Source organism: Capricornis sumatraensis, chromosome 7 (assembly GCF_032405125.1).
Source record: "Capricornis sumatraensis isolate serow.1 chromosome 7, serow.2, whole genome shotgun sequence".
Lineage (NCBI taxonomy): Eukaryota > Metazoa > Chordata > Mammalia > Artiodactyla > Bovidae > Capricornis > Capricornis sumatraensis.
Genome location: NC_091075.1, coordinates 68,987,973 through 69,007,337, shown reverse-complemented (window position 1 = coordinate 69,007,337; position 19,365 = coordinate 68,987,973). Strand labels below are relative to the sequence as shown.

The following is a 19,365-nucleotide window of genomic DNA, read 5'->3' as shown; positions in this document are numbered from 1 at the left end:
ATTAGGATTATAACTCAAGGTCATAGGCCTTATCAGTCCATGGATATAAAATAGGTTATGAGTACCACCTTTGTGACCTTGAACAGGGTTGATAGTATGTCACCAATATTGAGTCTTCATTTTTAAAACTGGGAGAATATCTACAACACAAGGTTGTAGGGAAGATTAATAAGATGAAATATATAATTTTTGGCATATAGTAGATGCTTGATAAATATTTTTATTGTTACAACATATAAAATTCAGTCTTTTTTTTTTTGAAAGCAGACCCCACCCCCAGACTTACTAATTGATGTATATGAGCCCATTTTCCAGATTCTTTCTCACTTATTAACTATTACTTGGGGAGCACCTATGCATAAAGACAAAGTGTGTTAAGATAATTATGTTTCAGCTAGGACAATGAAGGTTATATATGTCTACCTATATTAAGAACTAGAAAGTGGTAAATTTTTAAAGAGAGAGGCAGCCATGAAATTCAAGAGGTGGGCATAAAGTAGAGAAAGAGCCTTTGTGCTAACCTTTGAAGGATGTCATTAAGTAGTTCTTTTTCTGTATAATCCACAGATTAAGATACTTTCCAGCGGTATGCTTTAGCAGCTTGTACCACTTTTACTATTGTTTAGATTGTAATTCCTGTTTCTGTCTTTTATTTACTGTGCTCCTGGAAACTTCTGGCTCGCAGAGGTTATCTTATTTATTACCGAATTCTCCAGAATCCGACTGAAGTAAAAGCTATAATGAGAGTTAATCACAGGCACTCTGGGTTTTAGGTTTAGTCCAACTTTGAGTCTGGCTCTAGAATCTGATTTCATTTACTTCAGGCTGAGCTTAGGTTTGACGGGGACTTTTAGGGTTGACATAAAATACAAGATACCTGGTTAAATTTGAATTTCATATAAAGAATACTTTTTTTAGTGTATGTCCCATGCAATATTTAAGACACACTTATAAGAAAATATTATCTGAAATTTCGTGTTTAACTGGGAATTTGGTATTTTTATTTGCTAAATCTGACAACCCTAGTAATTTCTCTGGTCTCATTTGGAAATAAGGATGAAAAGAGTAACTTCATAGGATAATCTATGAAGAACCTCGCGCACGGTAGGAGGCAAATTGACCTTCCAAATCAGGATACTTTCCAAATCAATTTGCCTTCCAAATATAGTTACCCTTATTTCGCATTCTAAGTGTGCATAGAAAGTTTAATACAGCTCTGAATAAAGGTGCCAAATTGCTCTGAGAGATTTGCGAATGCATCTTCATTGTAATACCAGAAGGGTGTTTAACCAACGTTGCCACAGGCGGAAAGGATTTTCTTTGATTTCGGAGAAAGCGAAGCCTCCTCCTCTGCGCACGCGCACAAGGGCTCCAGCGTCTCCGAGCCCGCCCCGCCCATCCGGGCCGGCTGGTCACGTGGACGAGCCGTAGCCTTTCTTACGCCGGGACTGGTCATGTGACCCAGCCCATAGCTTCTCGCAGGGATGGAGCCGGAAGAGGGGACACCCTTGTGGCGGCTGCAGAAGCTTCCCGCAGAGCGGGGCTTGCAGGTGAGGAGGGCGCAGGGGCCGGCTGCGCGGGCCAGGCTCCTGGAAGGCCTGGCGTGAAGAGTAGGCCTCATCCCGATGCTTTTGGGAGGCTCGCGCCTGCTGCCCGGGCAGGGGAAGAGGACCGGGTGTGATTTTGGGTGCTCCCTCGCCCCACCCCGTGTTCTCTGGAGATTGGAGAAGTCCGAGGCTTGGGACGCCTCGTCAGCGCTTCGGCTTCCAGTGGCCCCTCCAGGGGTTTTGCATGCAGACGCCCGCTGGGCCGCGCCCGCACCCTAGCGGGGACCACCTATCCGTTCCCCGGGAGCGGCCGGGACCAAGTGACCCTGGACTGGGGAGTGCGGAGTCGCCAGCTTGAAAGCTGGAGGGGGTGGTTTACAGACCTCTTGTACATGTTTCATTCATTCATTCACTGTTTCAGCAAAACCTCCACAACATTCCCCATGCGCCAGGAACACTGGTGCTAGGTGATGGGAATAACCGTGGTGACCTAGAGAGGCAGGCCGTAATTCTTTGTGAGTGGCAGAAAAAAATTGATGTGTTACTCCAGACTGGGAGACTTACAGGTAGGGTCGTCCAACGTGGACCTTACTTCAAGACGTGACATATACGTCGGCCCCTCCTGTCTAGGAAGGAACCTAGTTTATGAGAATCTGGCAAAAAGCAGCCTTATTCACTTGTTCAGCCAACACTTCACTGAACTATGTGCTTAATGCCGTATGGGATAAGGTAAAATGGTGAATGAGACAGCCCACACCCTGGTGGACCTTGTCAACTAATGAGGAAACCAAACTGAGTAAATGGATAACTGAATTAATGATTTATCCAGTAATCAGTTTGTAGGAGGGGTAGCAACTCTGGTTAAAAGGGGCACGGGAACATTTTGTAGAACATCTGCCTAGGTTTCTACGTTGAGTTCCTGAAGGATGAGGAGGAACCAGATGGGCTGGGGGGAGAGAGTATTTCAGGCCAAGGGACAGCACTTATGAAGACTAGAAGAAAGGCAGCCCCAGGGAGCTTTAGGACCTGCTGTAGTTTTAGAGGCCAAAGTTCAGAGTGAGAAGTAGAGCAGGGAGACTGGCTGAACAAGTGAGGAGCAGTCAGGAGCCTCTGTATACTATACTCCTGGGTTTAGCCTTAATACCAAAGGTACTGGCAGTGTATAATTGTTTTTGACAGCAGCGGATTTTTAGTTTGAAGGGTGAGAGCAATGTGGAGACAGTAAATACATACAGCGAAATTTTGTCTGTGAACTGTGAAAGGAAGAAAACCCAATGGTTACTGTAAGAGGAAAATCTAACTGAGAAGTGTTTTTTCCTCCCTTGAACTTTCAAGTTAAAAAACCCTTGGTGCCCCAAGTATAAGACTCGAAAGAAATTTGCCAGCCCTGTAAAAGAAAAGGCAACGTATGCAAAATAGAGTTTCAGCCTGAGCTCTGGGAGCTGTGGTCCTTTGCCCTCTGACTTCAGAGAACTGACTAAAGCTTTGTATTATTATTAATATGTTACTATGCTTACTCCCATCTTTTTCTGTTCCCCAAAGTTCCAGCCTAATCAAGTCTTCCTTGAACACAACTTCCTAACTGGTCCTCTTGCCACTAGTCTCTCTTATTCTGAACTCCTTCAGGGTAGATACTTTGTTTATATACCCTGTTTTTGAGAATTATGTCTGGCCCCAGGTGGGTTCTTAATCAGTATTTGCTAAAGAAAGGAATCAATTAATGTTTACTAAATTCAGCTTTATCGTTGTGACCAAGATCTGGATCCCAGGCTCTGGTGGGCTGGCTTTTAGTTTCTATGATATGTAATTTTGAATAAATCCCAAATCTGTTTCATTTACAGTGGATGAAAGTTGGGGACAAGGGCTTAGCCCACTTGGGACGAGGGCTTAGCCTACTAATGTGATAGAGGGCTATGTGGTAGCCAGCTTTTATAAGCCCCAAATCTCTGCCTTTCTTTTTTCTTTGTTCCATTTATAATGGGAATAGTGTGGAGGAGATAGAAAGTAATAAACTTACTTATCTTGCCAGGATAAAAAAAAATCTTAACTTTTCTCTGACTGTACAAATGAGAAAACTGAAATGTCTATAGAGGGTTTGGGTAACGTACCCAAAGTTATCAAACTAGTAAGTGGCAAAGTGGAAACAGATGATCAGATCTGTTGACTCTAAGTCTTGTATTAGCTTTCTGCTCCTGTCTTCATCCTACCTGCATACTACTTAGATAGGCCCGTAACCTTCGCTGCCAGGTACGTGGTTGACTCCTGAATCTCTGGATCTAAAAATCTCTTCTGAGTATCAGGCTTCTGCTTAGATACACCCGCAGATACCTCAGATTCAGTGTATACTTGGCTTAGCTCTTGTCTTTCCCCCTGACTTTCTCCTTCTGTGGCTGTAGCCTCAAATTTGGTTTGTGATACCACCACTTACTGTCATTAAACCTGAAATTGTGAGTATCATCCTTTTCAGATCTCCTTTACCTCTCTGCTGCCTCCAGGGTGAGTGTCCCTAACAATTTATCACCTCCCTTTTAATCTCTTGATGGTAAGTAAATGGAAGTAGGGGGTGGTCTTTGGTCACAACCTCTTGCCCTTTTCTTTCCTTGTATCTCCTGATCTGCTGGCTGATTTATGGAAACATAATGCAAATATGTGAATTACGTTGCTTACAGTCTGGGCTTTTCTGCATTGTATACAAGGCCCTTTATGGTTTGGTCTCTGCCACCTCTCCAGCTTTGTATGCTGCCATCTCCCAAACTGCGCCATGCAGTTTATCCTGTCAGCGTGCAGCTGTTGTGACTAGAAATACCCTGCTCCTGTTTGGCTAACTATTCATTATTTTAAGGCATACTTTTCTCTTCTGTGCTCCTTCGTACCCTCTGTAAACTTTAATTATAACTCCTATCATCCTAAATTACATATACTTATTGATTATATTAGTTTTCTCTAATGGCCTGAGGCTCTGGTATGATAGGACCTTATCTTATTTATCCTCAGTTTCCTCATTTGTAAAATGGGGATAATAGCAAGACTTACTTTACAGGGTTGTAATGAAGATCAGCACAGTGTTTGGTATATAATTAGGGCTCTATAAATGCTAGCTATTATAGTTATTTTTTCTTTGTATTTGCATTAACCTGTTTAATAACTGGGATGAAGTGCTTGTTACATATTTGTGAATTAATTTAAAAAGACTATGTTCCAAAAACATAGTGCTCTTAGTTTTCAATTTGAGTTCTGGGTTTTACTTTAGCATTGGGGACAGTTTGGGATAAGGTGAAGTGTAGGTAGAGAATTTTGAATGATTTCAAATTGAAAATGTTGTTGGTTAATTTATGGTAAATAAAAGTTCTGTTCACAGTGCATTAGCCTTCGTTTGGCATTAGGGTCACCAATTACTCATCTCTGTTCCAATAAGTATGGTGTTACAGAGAAGGAGTTTCTGCTTAAAATGCACTGGAACATGATCCAGGAGAAAAGAGTTGGAAGCCTCTTTGCTGTTTAAATGCATTTCCAAGTTATTTGGATTCAGGTACTCTTCTTACAACACACCAATATCTCTTGAGAAAGAAAACTGTATTGATCACTTGCCTAGAGTAGTGGTGATACAGTAGGTACTCAGTTAATATATGTTAGAGGTGTGGATGTTATGATAGTACCAGTAGTAATAGTGATGATGATAATTACAACTAGTAAGAAGAAGAAGGATAACAATGGGAAGCAATGTTTAATGTCAGGAGTGTGCCAAGTGATTTGCATGTATCCTTCTTCAATCCTTAAAACAACATTATGGGGGTAGATGATACCCTCATTTTACACATGAGGAAACCAGCAAAGAATCTTTAAGTAACTTGGCAAAAGTAGTAAATAGTGAGAATAAGATTCAGACTAGCCAGTTTAGTTCTAAAAGCCACAGATTTAATCACATGTTCAGTTATATATGTGTTAGGATTTCCATTGCTGGCATTAAGCTAGGGTAGAGAGAAAGAAATGTGAAAAGGAGAAAGTAAGTCAATGAGAGGTTTTTTGGAGTGGACTGAAAGAAGTTAAGTATGGGTGCTATGGAAAATGGAGAGAAGGGGTTTGTAGATTTACAGTTGAAAGACTTTGCTTTAAGACTCATACCTTGTATTTTGGTTATTGGTATAAATATGAAGTCTAAGGAATCCCAAGGAGAAACTGCTGCACTCACCATCTTCCTTTTAGGAACATTGGAGAAACAACAGCATGTCTGTAAAATTATTTTAGTTTCTGAAGGTGGACAAAATTATGGAAAGTGTGTGTGTGTGTGTGTGTGTGTGTGTGTGTGTGTGTAGCTCTGACTTTTAGTTAATAAAATAATGTTAAAGATAGTTGCTTTTCAGCCTCAGCTTTTCTGCAGATAACATGAACTTCTGCCAATAACATTTATTTGCTACAAGGAAGATAAATCTATTTTATAATTTTACTTATAATTACATTTATTACTCTCTCTTGTTTTTTCTCTCTAGCTTCTTCACAAAATAATTGATGGCATTTGTGGCCGAACTTATCCTCTCTACCAGGATTATCACAGTGTTTGGGATTCAACAGAATGGATGCATGTTCTAGAAGACATTACCACCTTTTTCAAAGCTGTGGTTGGTAAAAATTTATCTGACGAAGAGGTAACTTTGCTCCAGATTTCAATACCTTGATAATTCATGTTCAGATTTTTTTTTTAAATTTTGGTGTTTAGGGTACCGTGTAATACATCCTCAGGAAGTGTATAATGAAAAGTGACAGTGTTAGTCACTCCGGTCCTATCTGACTCTTTGCAGCCCCATGAACTATAACTCGCCAGGCTTCTCAGCCCATGGAATTCTCCAGGCAAGAATACTGGAGTAGGTAGCCGTTCCCTTCTCCAGGGGATCTCCCCGACCCAGGGATTGAATGCACATCTCCCGCATTGCAGGCAGATTCTTTACCATCTGAGCCACCAGGGAGGTCCAAGTGTATAAAATCAGTTCCAGTTCAGTCGCTCAGTCGTGTCCGACTCTTTGTGATAGCAATAAAAACCTAATAATTGTGAGTAAGTGGAAAAATCTGTGGAAGTTTTGGGGTTTTGTACTTTTGTTTCTGATTGGTTGTCTTATATTAAATTGTGAAACATTTAAATCGTGGAAGAAAATTAAAAGGTATATAAGTGATACCTATATTCCCATTACCACAATTAAACAATTGTTAACATTTTACTTTATGTATTTCAGGTGTGTATGTGTGTGTGTGTGTTTTAGAAACAAGGCATTGTAGATACATGTAAATATCACCCTTCGAATAGAAGAAACCACTAGTGAATTTGTATGCATGTTTCGTATTCCCTAATGTGTGAATGTTTGCATCTTTAAGCAATATATACAATTATTTGAGCTGTTTAAATGTGTAACTTGTGAGTGGTAATGTATGTATACATTTATAATTTTTTCAGCAATACTGTGTTTTAGATTTATCAATGTTAAAAAGTATTGATCTGGTTTATGTGTTTCATCTCCTTGTAGTATTTGATGATAGGCATTAGTAAGACTTATTTTTCTGTCTCCCTACTGATGACCAGTTGGATCATTGCCCCTTTCATTATTATGAATAGTGCTGCTGCAAACATTTTGTGTGTGTCTTGTCATACATAAATTGCTCAGCTTTTCTAGAAGTCTTAAAGTAAAACTGCAGGGTCATGGGGTATCTTTCCATTAAACTGCTTTTGTACCTTTGTCAAAAGTAATTTGGGCATGTTTGTGTAGGTTGCCCACTTGGGGAGAAATGAAGTTACATATATTTATCATTTTGATTTGGATGGTATTCTGAATATGAGTTCTTGGATATGTGTATTTTAAATATCTTCTATTTTGTTGCTTGTCTTTTTAGTCTCTTCCTAGTGTCTTTTGTTGAATAGAAGTTCTGAATTTTAATCAAGTCCAATTTGTCAGTATTTTCTCTTGATGGTTGGTAATGTTAATGCTGCGTTTAAGGAATGTTTGTGCCAAAATCATGAAAACATTTTCATATATTTTTTGGTAGTGGTTTGATTGTTCTAGCTTTTATTTATGTCAGTGATATATTTGAATTACTATTGGTATATGGAGTAAGTATTAAGTTGAGATTTTTCCATATGAAATCCACTTGTTGAAATGACCATCCTTACCCCACAGAATTGCTGTGCAGCCTTTCTGGGAAATGCAGGTGACCATATATGTTTGGGTCTGTATCTGGACTCTTTTTCTACTCCATGAGTCTGTTTGCCTGTATTTACCCATATCACAATGGCTTAAATTATGGTAGAATTAGAGCTGCATTACATTAAATTTTGATATCTGATAGTAGAAGACCTTCAACCTTGTATTTCTTCAAGATAGCTTTGATTTTTCTATATCCTCCATAATTTCAGGTACATTTTAAAATCAGTCAATTTTAACCAAAACACTTGCTGGAATTTTGATGGAGAGTATTAGCTTGGGCTGCCACAACAAAATACCTTAAAATGGATAGCTTAAATAAGAGGAATTAATTTCTCACAGTTCTAGAGTTTAGGGGCACAAAATTAAGGCACTGGCTGATTCTGGCCCCTGATGAGGGAGGGCTTTTTCCTTGCCGAAGGTTTTTGCCTTCTCACTGTGTCCTCTGATGGCTGTGGGGGGCGTGGGGCAGGTGCAGAGAGAGAGGGAGCAAACTCTCTGATGTTTCTTACAAGGGAACTGATCCCATCATGAGGGTCTTACCTTCATCACCTCATCTAAGCCTGATTTTGTGTCAAAGGTCCCATTTCTAGATACTATCTTGAGGGTCAGAGTTTTAATATGAATTTTGAGGGGACATTAAGTCCACAGCATGGGTTGCACTGAGTTTCTAGACTATTTTGGAGAGAACTGACAGCATTATTGAGCCTTCTGATCTATGAACTTGGTGTTACCTTCTGTTTATTTAGATTAGTTTCAGTTTCTCTCTCATATTTTGTAGTTCTCAGTGTAGAGGTCTCGCAAATGTTTTATTGTATTTATTTTTAAGTGATGTTTAGGATGTTCTTAAATTTTGTTCTCCAATTGCATATTGCTAGTATGTGGAAACCCAAGTTGGTTTTTGTATACTTACTCTGTGTTCAACAATCTTTCTAAATTTATTTACTATATAGAAGTGTAAGTTGCTCAGTCTTGTCCAACTCTTTGCAATACCATGGACTGTAGCCCACCAGGCTTCTCTGTCCATGGAATTCTCTAGGCAAGAAATACTGGAGTGGGTAACCATTCCCTTCTCCAGAGTATCTTCCTGACCCGGGGATCGAACCCAGGTCTCCTGTATTTCAGGCAAATTATTTATCATATGAGCCACCATGGAAGCCCCTATCTACTATATATAATGGTTTATAAATTTGAGGGGGAGTTTTTTTGGTATGTAATCATTTTCTTTTTCAATTTTAATAGCTTTTATTTCTTTTTTCCCTCTGATTGCATTGGCTAATGTCTTCAGGACAGTTTTAGAAAAGAAAAGAAGAAAAAAAGCAGTGCCTTGTCTAACTTTAGGGGGAATGTATGTGTTCAGTATTTCACAATTTAATATGTTAGCTGTATGATTTTATTGATATCAATGATTAGATTAAAGAAGCTTCCACTGATTCTTACTTTGCTGAGAATTCATAGGTATTGAATTTTATAAAATTGTTTTTTTCCTGAATTTATATCTTCACCTTTATTTTGTTAATGTGATGTCTTACATTGATTTTTGAATGTTAAACTAACTTTACCAAAATAAATCCAACTTGGTCATGATATATTATTCTTTTAAAATTGTTTTTGGTTTGCCAATATTTTATTAGGATTTTTTTCATCTATGTTTGAGTATCTTGGCCCATAATTTTTTGCCTATAATGTTTTTGTCAAAATATCAAGTTTTATTCCCATCTTGTGGAATGAATTAGGAAGTTGTTGTTGTTTGTTTTCTTTTTTCTATGAAAGAGTTTATGCAAGATTTACTTCGTCACTTAGTACTGTGTTACCATGCTGCTTAATTTTTAAATATTTGGAAAAGTTTTGTTCAGTTCTAATTTAATTACACAATGACTCAAAAATATAATTAATATGATTCCAGGTGTTTGAAATCTGTTGTGATTTGTGGCATGGCTCAACATATGGTTCATTTTCGGGTAATGTTCCATATATATTTGAAGATAATATGTACTTTTCAGTTGTAGGGTGTAGTGTTCTATGTGTAGTTAGATTAAGTAGAAAGTGTTTCTCAGTGCTGTATCTTTACAGTGCTTTCTCTTTCCATCCATTACTGAGACGTGTGTTAGCATCTCTATGAAAGTTGATTTACCCATTTTGCTTTTTCTGCTGAGTTTCACTGCTTTATATATTTGGAGGCCATGTTACTAGGTGAACACAAATTTGTGATTGTTGTTTATTTCTGTTGAACAACCCCTTTACTATCTTGTTCTATTTCTTGTAAGTCTTTTTGCCTTAAAGTCTATTTTGTCTTATATATTAATATAGGTAAATCAGCTTTAGTGGTTTTCAATGTATTCACTCCCATGTTGGTTCATCAATCAGCCCTTTTCCTTTCTGTTTTGCAAAACCTTGTTAAAACTTCTTGTTTACTGGTTATGCATTCTCATCTTATTCTTTTTATAGTTATATTAGTATTTTCCCCCATTTACTACCATTTTAAAGATTATATGAAATAAGAATGTAACTGTTGTTTACATTTTAAACAGAAAGGCCTTTTCACTTATTTTCTAACCATTTATTTTTATTTTCATAGATATCTCAACAGTTGAATCAGTTGAATTCATCTCATCAAGAAGCTATCATGAAATGCTTAAAAAGTAGGAAAGATGAAATCAAGAAGACTCTTTTGGCAGAAATAGTTGATATTTCCTCTGCACAACTACAGGATTTTGATTGGCAGATAAAGGTGAGAATATATTTAATTATGAGTATATTTTTTATTTGGAGAAGGAAATGGCAACCCAGTCTAGTATTCTTGCTGGAGAATCCCATGAACAGAGTAGCCTGGTGGGCTACAGACCCTGGAGTCACAAAGAGTCAGACAGGAGTGTTTTCAGGAGGAGAACACTTTCTGTTTCACTTTTTGAATACATTATTTTTTTGTAATATTATATATCTAAAATGGATCCTGGTAAAAGGAAGAGAGTTCCAGAAAAACATCTATTTCTGCTTTATTAACTAGGCCAAAGCCTTTGACTGTGTGGATCACAATAAACTAGAAAATTCTAAAAGAGATGGGAATACCAGACCACCGTGACCTGCCTCTTGAGAAATCTATATGCAGGTCAGGAAGCAACAGTTAGAACTGGACATGGAACAACAGACTGGTTCCAAATAGGAAAAGGAGTCCGTCAAGGCTGTATATTGTCACCCTGCTTATTTAACTTCTATGCAGAGTACATCATGAGAAACGCTGGGCTGGGAGAAGCACAAGCTGGAATCAAGATTGCCGGGAGAAATATCAATAACCTCAGATATGCAGATGACACCACCCTTATGGCAGAAAGTGAAGAGGAACTAAAAAGCCTCTTGATGAAAGTGAAAGAGGAGAGTGAAAAAGTTGGCTTAAAGCTCAACATTCAGAAAACGAAGATCATGGCATCTGGTCCCATCACTTGATGACAAATAGATGGGGAAACAGTGGAAACAGTGTCAGACTTTATTTTGGGGGGCTCCAAAATCACTGCAGATGGTGACTGCAGCCATGAAATTAAAAGACGATTACTCCTTGGAAGAAAAGTTATGACCATCCTAGATAGTATATTCAAAAGCAGAGACGTTACTTTGCCAACAAAGGTCCATCTAGTCAAGGCTATGGTTTTTCCTGTGGTCATGTATGGATGTGAGAGTTAAAAGCTGAGCACCGAAGAATTGATGCTTTTGAACTGTGGTGTTGGAGAAGGCTCTTGAGAGTCCCTTGGACTGCAAGGAGATCCAGTCAGTCCATTCTAAAGGAGATCAATCCTGGGTGTTCTTTGGAAGGACTGATGCTAAAGCTGAAACTCCAGTCCTTTCGCCACCTCATGTGAAGAGTTGACTCATTGGAAAAGACTCTGATGCTGGGAGGGATTGGGGGCAGGAGGAGAAGGGGATGACAGAGGATGAGATGGCTGGATGGCATCACTGACTTGATGGACATATGAGTTTGGGTGAACTCCAGGAGTTGGTGATGGACAGCAAGGCCTGGCATGCTGCAGTTCATGGGGTCGCAAAGAGTTGGACATGACTGAGCGACTGAACTGAACTGATATCTAAAATTTGTTTTTGAGATACATTTTCTTAAAAATATATCAAAGATAATTAAAATCACGTCTTTTGTGTTAACTTGCACTGCAGACATCTGAACCCTGTATAATAACATTACAATTATAATGAATTTAATTAACTGAAGTTTTAAGACGTGGATGAAGGAATAGATATGTGCTTTGTGGCTTTGGGGGATAGGACAGGGCTAAAGTATATGTTTTACAGAGAAATAGGTTGAATTTCAACTTAAGAAATAATAATCTAACCCCTATGAGTGTCTGAAAATTATTCTAACCTCTTTTTGAGTTAGCACACTCATCCTCCTTGCTGGTACTCAAGCATAGGCTAAGAAATCACTTACTGGAAATACTGAAGAGAATTAACGATGAGGTGGGCGACCTGAAGGTGATCTCAGATATGCTGAGTCCTGTATTTTGGAGAGAGAAGATGGAGGAGTTGTGTGAAGGTTTATTTGGTCCTGTAGTGTATATACCACAGAGAAGGAGCCCTTTATCATTGCCCCAGTCAATTTTTACAAGTGGTTGCACTCCAAAATTCAGTTGTTATGGGGTTCCTGGCTCAAATTCCAGGAAAATTGAGTGTCTCTTTGCCATCTGCCAGTGAAGCTATGATGCTTGTTTCAGAAAGCTTTAGTATCATAAACATTTGGTTCTTCCATTTCCTCTCAGCTACTGATTTTGGACAGAGAGTGTAAGAGGGAAAAGTGTCATATTTTTGTTAACTGGCTCTAATTGAAGGTGGTATCTTGATAACATTTGTCAGTAGTTTAATGGAGAGTTAACTACTCATTATTTATGCATCTTAATTTCTGAGCTGCACCATGTTTTTAGTTTAATCTTTGTACGTGGACTTCGGTCCTCTTGGTGTCATTACACTTCTTTAAGAATTCTCTGTTTCTTGGACCCATTTGGTACTTCTGAGCCATAGCACTGCTCTAGCTATCTACTACTACAGAATCCCAACTAGTTGTCCCTAAACTATTGTCTTGTTTTCATTCACTGTCCTTTCTTTTTCTGTTCAAATATATGCTGGTTTGGCATGCATTTAATTCCCTTTATCCCTTTCATATTTTCCTGTACTTCATAGCAAACAAGAGTACTTTTTTTTTAATGTGTTGTTCATAAGCTCTGATGCATATTTAGTATATTCCTTTTTAAAACTACTTAATTACTATTTCTTTCATTTTAAACAGCTTGCACTTTCTAGTGACAAGATTGCTTCATTACAAATGCCACTTTTAAACCTTTATCTAGATGTAAAAGAAAATGGTGAAGTCAAGCCATATTCTGTTGAAATGAGTAAAGAAGAGCTGCAGAAGCTAATAAATTCCTTGGAAGCAGCTAATAAGGTATGCGTTTTAATTTTGTTGTGTGCTTCAGAATGTTTAAGTTTTGATTGATACCACTGGAGCAATATAAGAAAAGCTAATCATTTGCATTTAAAGTTGGCTTTGCTCCTGATATTTTTTGTCAAGCACAGAAGATGCTTTGTTGATATGTTCTGCATCTCTCATTTTAGATATTACATTTATTATTGATTTGCATTATAGAACATAATTTGTCAAGTAGTTATATTTTAAGGAATAACAGCTAAATTTGTTTTGCTCTAGTCTCATTAATGATAAAATATTTTTTTTAAATCTTCGGGCTGTGAAATTAGCTAGTTCTGAAGAGATTTAATGGTTAAAAATAGTTATGATTTTGAAGACAAGATTGTTTTATTTAACTGGACAAATGGTAGATAATTTAAGTTCGGGAGACAAAATATCATTTATAGTTATGAAAATATCAGTTTGAGATAAACTAATGAAGGACCAAAAGCTTTGCATGTACAAAGGAATGGCTAAATAACAGTAATAGTTCTGATGTTTAACTAATGAGAACAATGATATTTAAACAGTAGAAACTGCTGCTGTGAAGAAGACATAAAAATAATTATCTGCATTATATATGTTCTTTCCCTGTTTCTGAGCATCATCTCTAGTGATTGTGTCTCAAGGACTAAAGTCAGTTATTCTTAGCACCTCTCTTGACACTAACCCATCTTGTCTCCATCTTTTTGAAACCCCGGTATACTTCATCTTCTGCAGTCACTTGGGCAACACAGTGCCTTGATGACTTGTCCACATGCCCAGTAATAAACTGGTAGCCTGGCTTGCCTTTTGATGGGGCTGCATGCCTGAAGGGGTGTGTGGCAGGTTCTGGTGTAAATGTTGAATGAGTCTGAACCGTGGATCCTTGCAGGCCTGTGTTTTTTGTGTTACTCTTGTCAGTTCTCCAGGCCTTTCTTCAGAGATTTCAAAGCATCTCATTCAGCATCTACTGGCATCATTCTGGTATAATCTGATTGCTGCCCTTCCATTTTGTGTTTGAAGGTGGTCCTGCAGTTGAAATAACTGGAAATGATGAATACCAACATTATCAGATTCCACTGGTACAACTGATGCACTGAGAGAATACCATGTGTTCAGAAAATCTGAATGGCCAGCTGAGAAAGCAGCAGTGTTGAGATTACAAAGACAACAATTTATCAGCATCCCTAAAGAAAAGGAAATTATATGGTTGACAGGAAATGCATAAAAACATGAAAGATGAAAAGGCTGTAAACACAGTTTATATTTTCATAATGACTGTATTGCTTCATTTATTAAATATTTGTAAAGGCTTTATAGATACAGTTTTATGGTAAGCTAAAAATAGACTAATGTAAACATACAAGCACAAATATACTTGAGTATTGCTTAAAGAACTGTGTGAATAGCAAGGATGTTTATTATGGATATATTTGGTCATTCACTTGTAATGTGTTTTAAAGGTAATTTTTAAAGAATGTATAAGCTGCATCTAACTCAGGAGATTCCATGTTTTTCTCATATTTCAAAGGAAAATTATAAAATGTAAAATTTTATAGAGAAGCTCTCCAGACTTGAAGGAAAAAAAAAATAAAACTAAATCTGGGTGAACAGTTTTGAATTCTAGGAACTAAAATATTATATTCGAGCATAGATAAAAGTGAAAAGAACACTGTTACTTATTTCTGCATTTCTGTGTCTGTTCAGGAGACTGCTCTGTTAAAAAGAATATGTGTCACTGTATAGTGTTTACCTTATTACTCCGATATCTGCTAAGACTATATAGGTCCCTGTTTATTGTAAATTCTTAATTTGGTGTAAACTTAATGAAGTTCTGGATGTTAACAACTTCATTGGAAAGCAAACCATTTTTAATTTCAGTGACCTTTAGAAACAAGCATTCTGAGCAAATAAAAATATATTGTCTTTGTTTTGCTGTATTTTCAAATTCATTCCTACATAATGCAGTATGATGCATCATTGGTACCTGCTGTTTTGCAAGCTTTATAACTCATTAGAGCATCAGACTGCTATTTGAGGTGTCCAGAGCAATCCCTGTTATTCTCATACAGATGAGTATATAGGTTTAGGGAGATTAATAAATGTCAGTGTGGTCTAGATAATGCCACTCTGAACCGTTTGTTACAGCTTGGTGATTAGATGTGGAGTTTGTGCCAGAATGTTCTTCAATATACTGCTTTTTTTCATTGAGAAATCTAGGCCATAAAAAAAAAAACATCAGTTGAACTAACCAGTGTGCTTAGGGAGGTAGTAGTTGATTTACCTTCTTGTGCAGATTCCTTATGATGTTGTGTACCAGTAACAGTGGAGGAGGAAATGGCAGTCCACTCCAGTGTTCTTGCCTGGAGAATCCCATGGACAGAGGAGCCTGGTGGGCTACAGTCCATGGGGTCACAAAAGTCAGATAGGACTTAGTGACTAAAGCACCACCACCACCAGTAACAGCTTGCAGACAAGCACTTCCAGTAATACTGACTGGTCCTTCTGAATTTCAACGCTCCACACAGTCCTTCCTTTGAGAAGGAAAAAGACCTTACTCTTCTTAGTCCTCTCAGTACGTTATTACTATATTAGCATATTTAAATACTTTATTGAAATATGACTGAAATAAACTACACACATTTAAAGTGGATAGTCCGAGCAGTTTTGACGTATACATACCCAGGAAAGGTTCGGGAGTAGGAAATGGCAACCCACTCCAGTGTTCTTGCCTGGGAAATACGACAGGTAGAGGAACCTGGTGGGCTACAGTCCCCAGGGCTGCAAAGAGTCAGAGATGACAGAGCACCTGAGCACGGGAAAGCATCACATCAATCAAGATGGGGAGCAACCAGTCATTCCTGAAAGTGTCATCCTATTTCGTTGTAATCCTTGCTTCTTGCCCACTTTGCTCCTAGACAACCGCTGATCTACTTCCTGCCACTATAGAAGTTCACATTTTCCAGAATTTAAATGGAATCATACAGCATGTTCTTTTTTGTGTGTAATCTGGCTTCTTTCATTATTATTTTGAGTTCTTCCATATTACAACATTTAACAGTAGTTGATTTCCATTTTATTGTTGAGAACTATTCTGTTGTAGAATTCCACCATCATTTGTTTATCTGTTCACCTGTTAATGGATATTTTGATTGTTTAAAATTTTTGGCTGTTAAAATACACAGAATGCTGTGAACATTCTTGTATGTGTCTTTGTATGGACATATGCTTTCTTTTGGAAGTAAATACTTAGGTGTGAAATAGCTGGATCATGTGGTAGGTGTATGTTTATCTTCTCAGGAAACTTCAAACTATTCCAAACTAATTTTTACCATCTTATATTCCATGCCACAGTCTATGAGAGTTCCACCTCCACCTCCTTGCTAATACTTGGTATGGTCAGTCTTTTTAATTTCAACTGTTCTAATAGGTGTGTTAAAAAAAAGAAATCTGGTCCCATCACTTCATGGGAAATAGACGGGGAAACAGTGGAAACAGTGTTAGACTTTATTTTTTTGGGCTCCAAAATCACTGCAGATGGTGATTGCAGCCATGAAATTAAAAGATGCTTACTCCTTGGAAGAAAAGTTATGACCATCCTAGATAGTATATTCAAAAGCAGAGACATTACTTTGCCAACAAAGGTCCATTTAGTCAAGGCTATGATTTTTCCAGTGGTCATGTGTGGATGTGAGAGTTGGACTGTGAAGAAAGCTGAGTGCTGAAGAATTGATGCTTTTGAAGTGTAGTGTTGGAGAAGACTTGAGAGTCCCTTTGACTGCAAGGAGATCCAGCCAGTCCATTCTAAAGGAGATCAGTCCTGTGTGTTCTTTGGAAGGACTGATGGCTGAAGCTGAAGCTCCAATACTTTGGCCACCTGATGTGAAGAGTTGACTCATTGGAAAAGACTGATGTTGGGAGGGATTGGGGGCAGGAGGAGAAAGGCACGACAGAGGATGAGATGGCTGGGTGGCATCACTGACTCGATGGACATGAGTTTTGGTGGACTCTGGGAGTTGGTGATGGACAGGGAGGCCTGGCGTGCTGCAATTCATGGGGTCACAAAGAGTCGGACACGACAGAGACTGAACTGAACTGAATAGGTGTGTTGTGGTATCTTATTGTGGTTTTAATAATATTCTTTTCCCTAATGGCTAATGATGTTGAATGTCTTTTAATGTGCTTTTTTTGTCATCTGTACATCTTTGGTGAAGTCTCTGTTCAGATCTGTTGCCATTTTAAAATTTGATTGTTCTCTTATTTTTGAATTTGGGGAATTTTTTACATAGCCTGAATATAAATTTTATCACATATATGCCTTGAAAATATTTAAATATTCTAATTTGTGGCTTATCATTTTTTTTGTTTGTTTTTAATAGTTTATTTTTTAGTTGAAGGATAATTGGTGTACAGAGTTTTGTTGTTTTCTGTCATACCTCAACATGAATCAGCCTAATGTATACATATATCCCCTCCTTCTTCAATCTCCCATCTCCGTCTGCATCCCACCCCTCTAGCTTGATACAGAGCCCCTGTTTGAGTTTCCTGAGTCATACAGCAAATTCCGGTTGGCTATCTATTTTACATATGGTGATGTAAGTTTCCATGTTACTCTTTCCATACATCTCACCCTCTCCTCCCCTCTCCCCATGTCCATAAGTTTGTTCTCTATGTCTGTTTCTCCATTGTTGCCCTGCAAATAAATTCTCAGTACCATCTTTTTAGATTCTGTATATATGCATTAATATACAATATTATCGTTCTCTTTCTGATTAACTTTATAATGGTTCTAGGTTCATCCACCTCATTAGAACTGACTCAAATGTGTACCATTTTATGGCTGAGTAATATTGCATTCTGTATATGTACCACAACTTTTATCCATGCATCTGTCAATGGACGTCTAGGTTTCTTCCATGTTCTAACTATTGTATATAGTGCTGCATGGAAAAATGAGATACATGTGTCTTTTTCAGTTTTGTTTTCCTCAGGGTATATGCCTAGAAGTGGGATTGCTGGGTCATTCCTAGTTTTTTAAGGAATCACCATACCATCTTCCATAGTGGCTGTATCAATTTACATTCTCACCAAGAGAGAACGCAAGAGCATCCCCTTTTCTCCACACCCTCTCCAGCATTTATTGTTTGTAGACTTTTTGATGATGGCCATTCTGACTGGTATGAGGTCATATCTCATTGTAGTTTTGATTTGCTTTTCTCTAATAATGAGCGATGTTGAGCATCTTTTCATGTGTTTGTTAGCCATCTGTATGTCTTTGGAGAAATGTCTGTTTAGGTCTTTTCTCAGTTTTTGATTGGGTTGTTTGTTTTTCTGGTATTGAGTTGTATGAGCTGTTTGTATATTTTGGAAATTAATCCTTTGTCAGTTGTTTTATTTGCTATTATTTTCTCCTATTCTGAAGGCTGTCTCTTCACCTTGCTTATAGTTTCCTTTGGTGTTCAAAAGCTTTTATGTTTAATCAGGTCCCACTTGTTTGCTTTTGTTTTTATTTGCATTACTCTAGGAGATGGGTCAGAGGATCTTGCTTTAAGTCATTGAGTGTTCTGCCTGTATTTTTCTCTAAGAGTTTTGTAGTTTCTGGTCTTACATTTAGGTTTTTAATCCATTTTGAGTTGATCTTTGTATGTGGTGTTAGGAGGTGTTATAATTACATTGTTTTACATGTAGCTGTCCAGTTTTCCCAAGAGGCTGTCTTTTCCCCATTGTATATTCTTGCCTCTTTTGTCAAAAATAAGGCACCCATAGGTGCATGGTTTATTTCTGGGCTTTCTGTCTTGTTCCATTCATCTATATTCTGATTTTGTGCCAGTACCATACTTTCTTGATGACTGTTGCTTTGTAGTATCTGAACTCAGGAAGGTTGATTCCTCCAGCTCCATTCTTCTTTCTTAAAATTGCTTTGGCTCTTTGGGGTCTTTTGCATTTCCATATAAATTGTGAAATTTTTTTGTTCTAGTTCTGTGAAAAATGCCATTGGTAATTTGGTAGGGATCACATTGAATCTATAGATTGCATTTGGTAGTGTAGTTATTTTCACAATATTGATTCTTTGTACCAAGGAACATGGAATATCTCTCCATCTGTTTATGTCATCTTTGATTTCTTTTATTAGTGTCTCATAATTTTTTGTGTACAGTTCTTTTGTCTCCTTAGGTAAGTTTATTCCTAG

The 19,365-nt window shown here is 37.8% G+C and overlaps 1 protein-coding gene across 1 annotated transcript; it reads left to right on the top strand.

Moving 5' to 3' along the window:
• The first annotated feature begins 1,484 nt into the window (after positions 1-1,484).
• Positions 1,485-16,296, top strand: COMMD8 (COMM domain containing 8). The gene is made up of 5 exons (XM_068975350.1): positions 1,485-1,550; positions 6,035-6,190; positions 10,311-10,463; positions 13,017-13,172; positions 14,199-16,296. Exons 1-5 carry the CDS (start codon positions 1,485-1,487, stop codon positions 14,217-14,219), a joined length of 552 nt encoding a protein of 183 aa, XP_068831451.1. The 3' UTR covers positions 14,220-16,296.
• Positions 16,297-19,365: the final 3,069 nt, after the last annotated feature.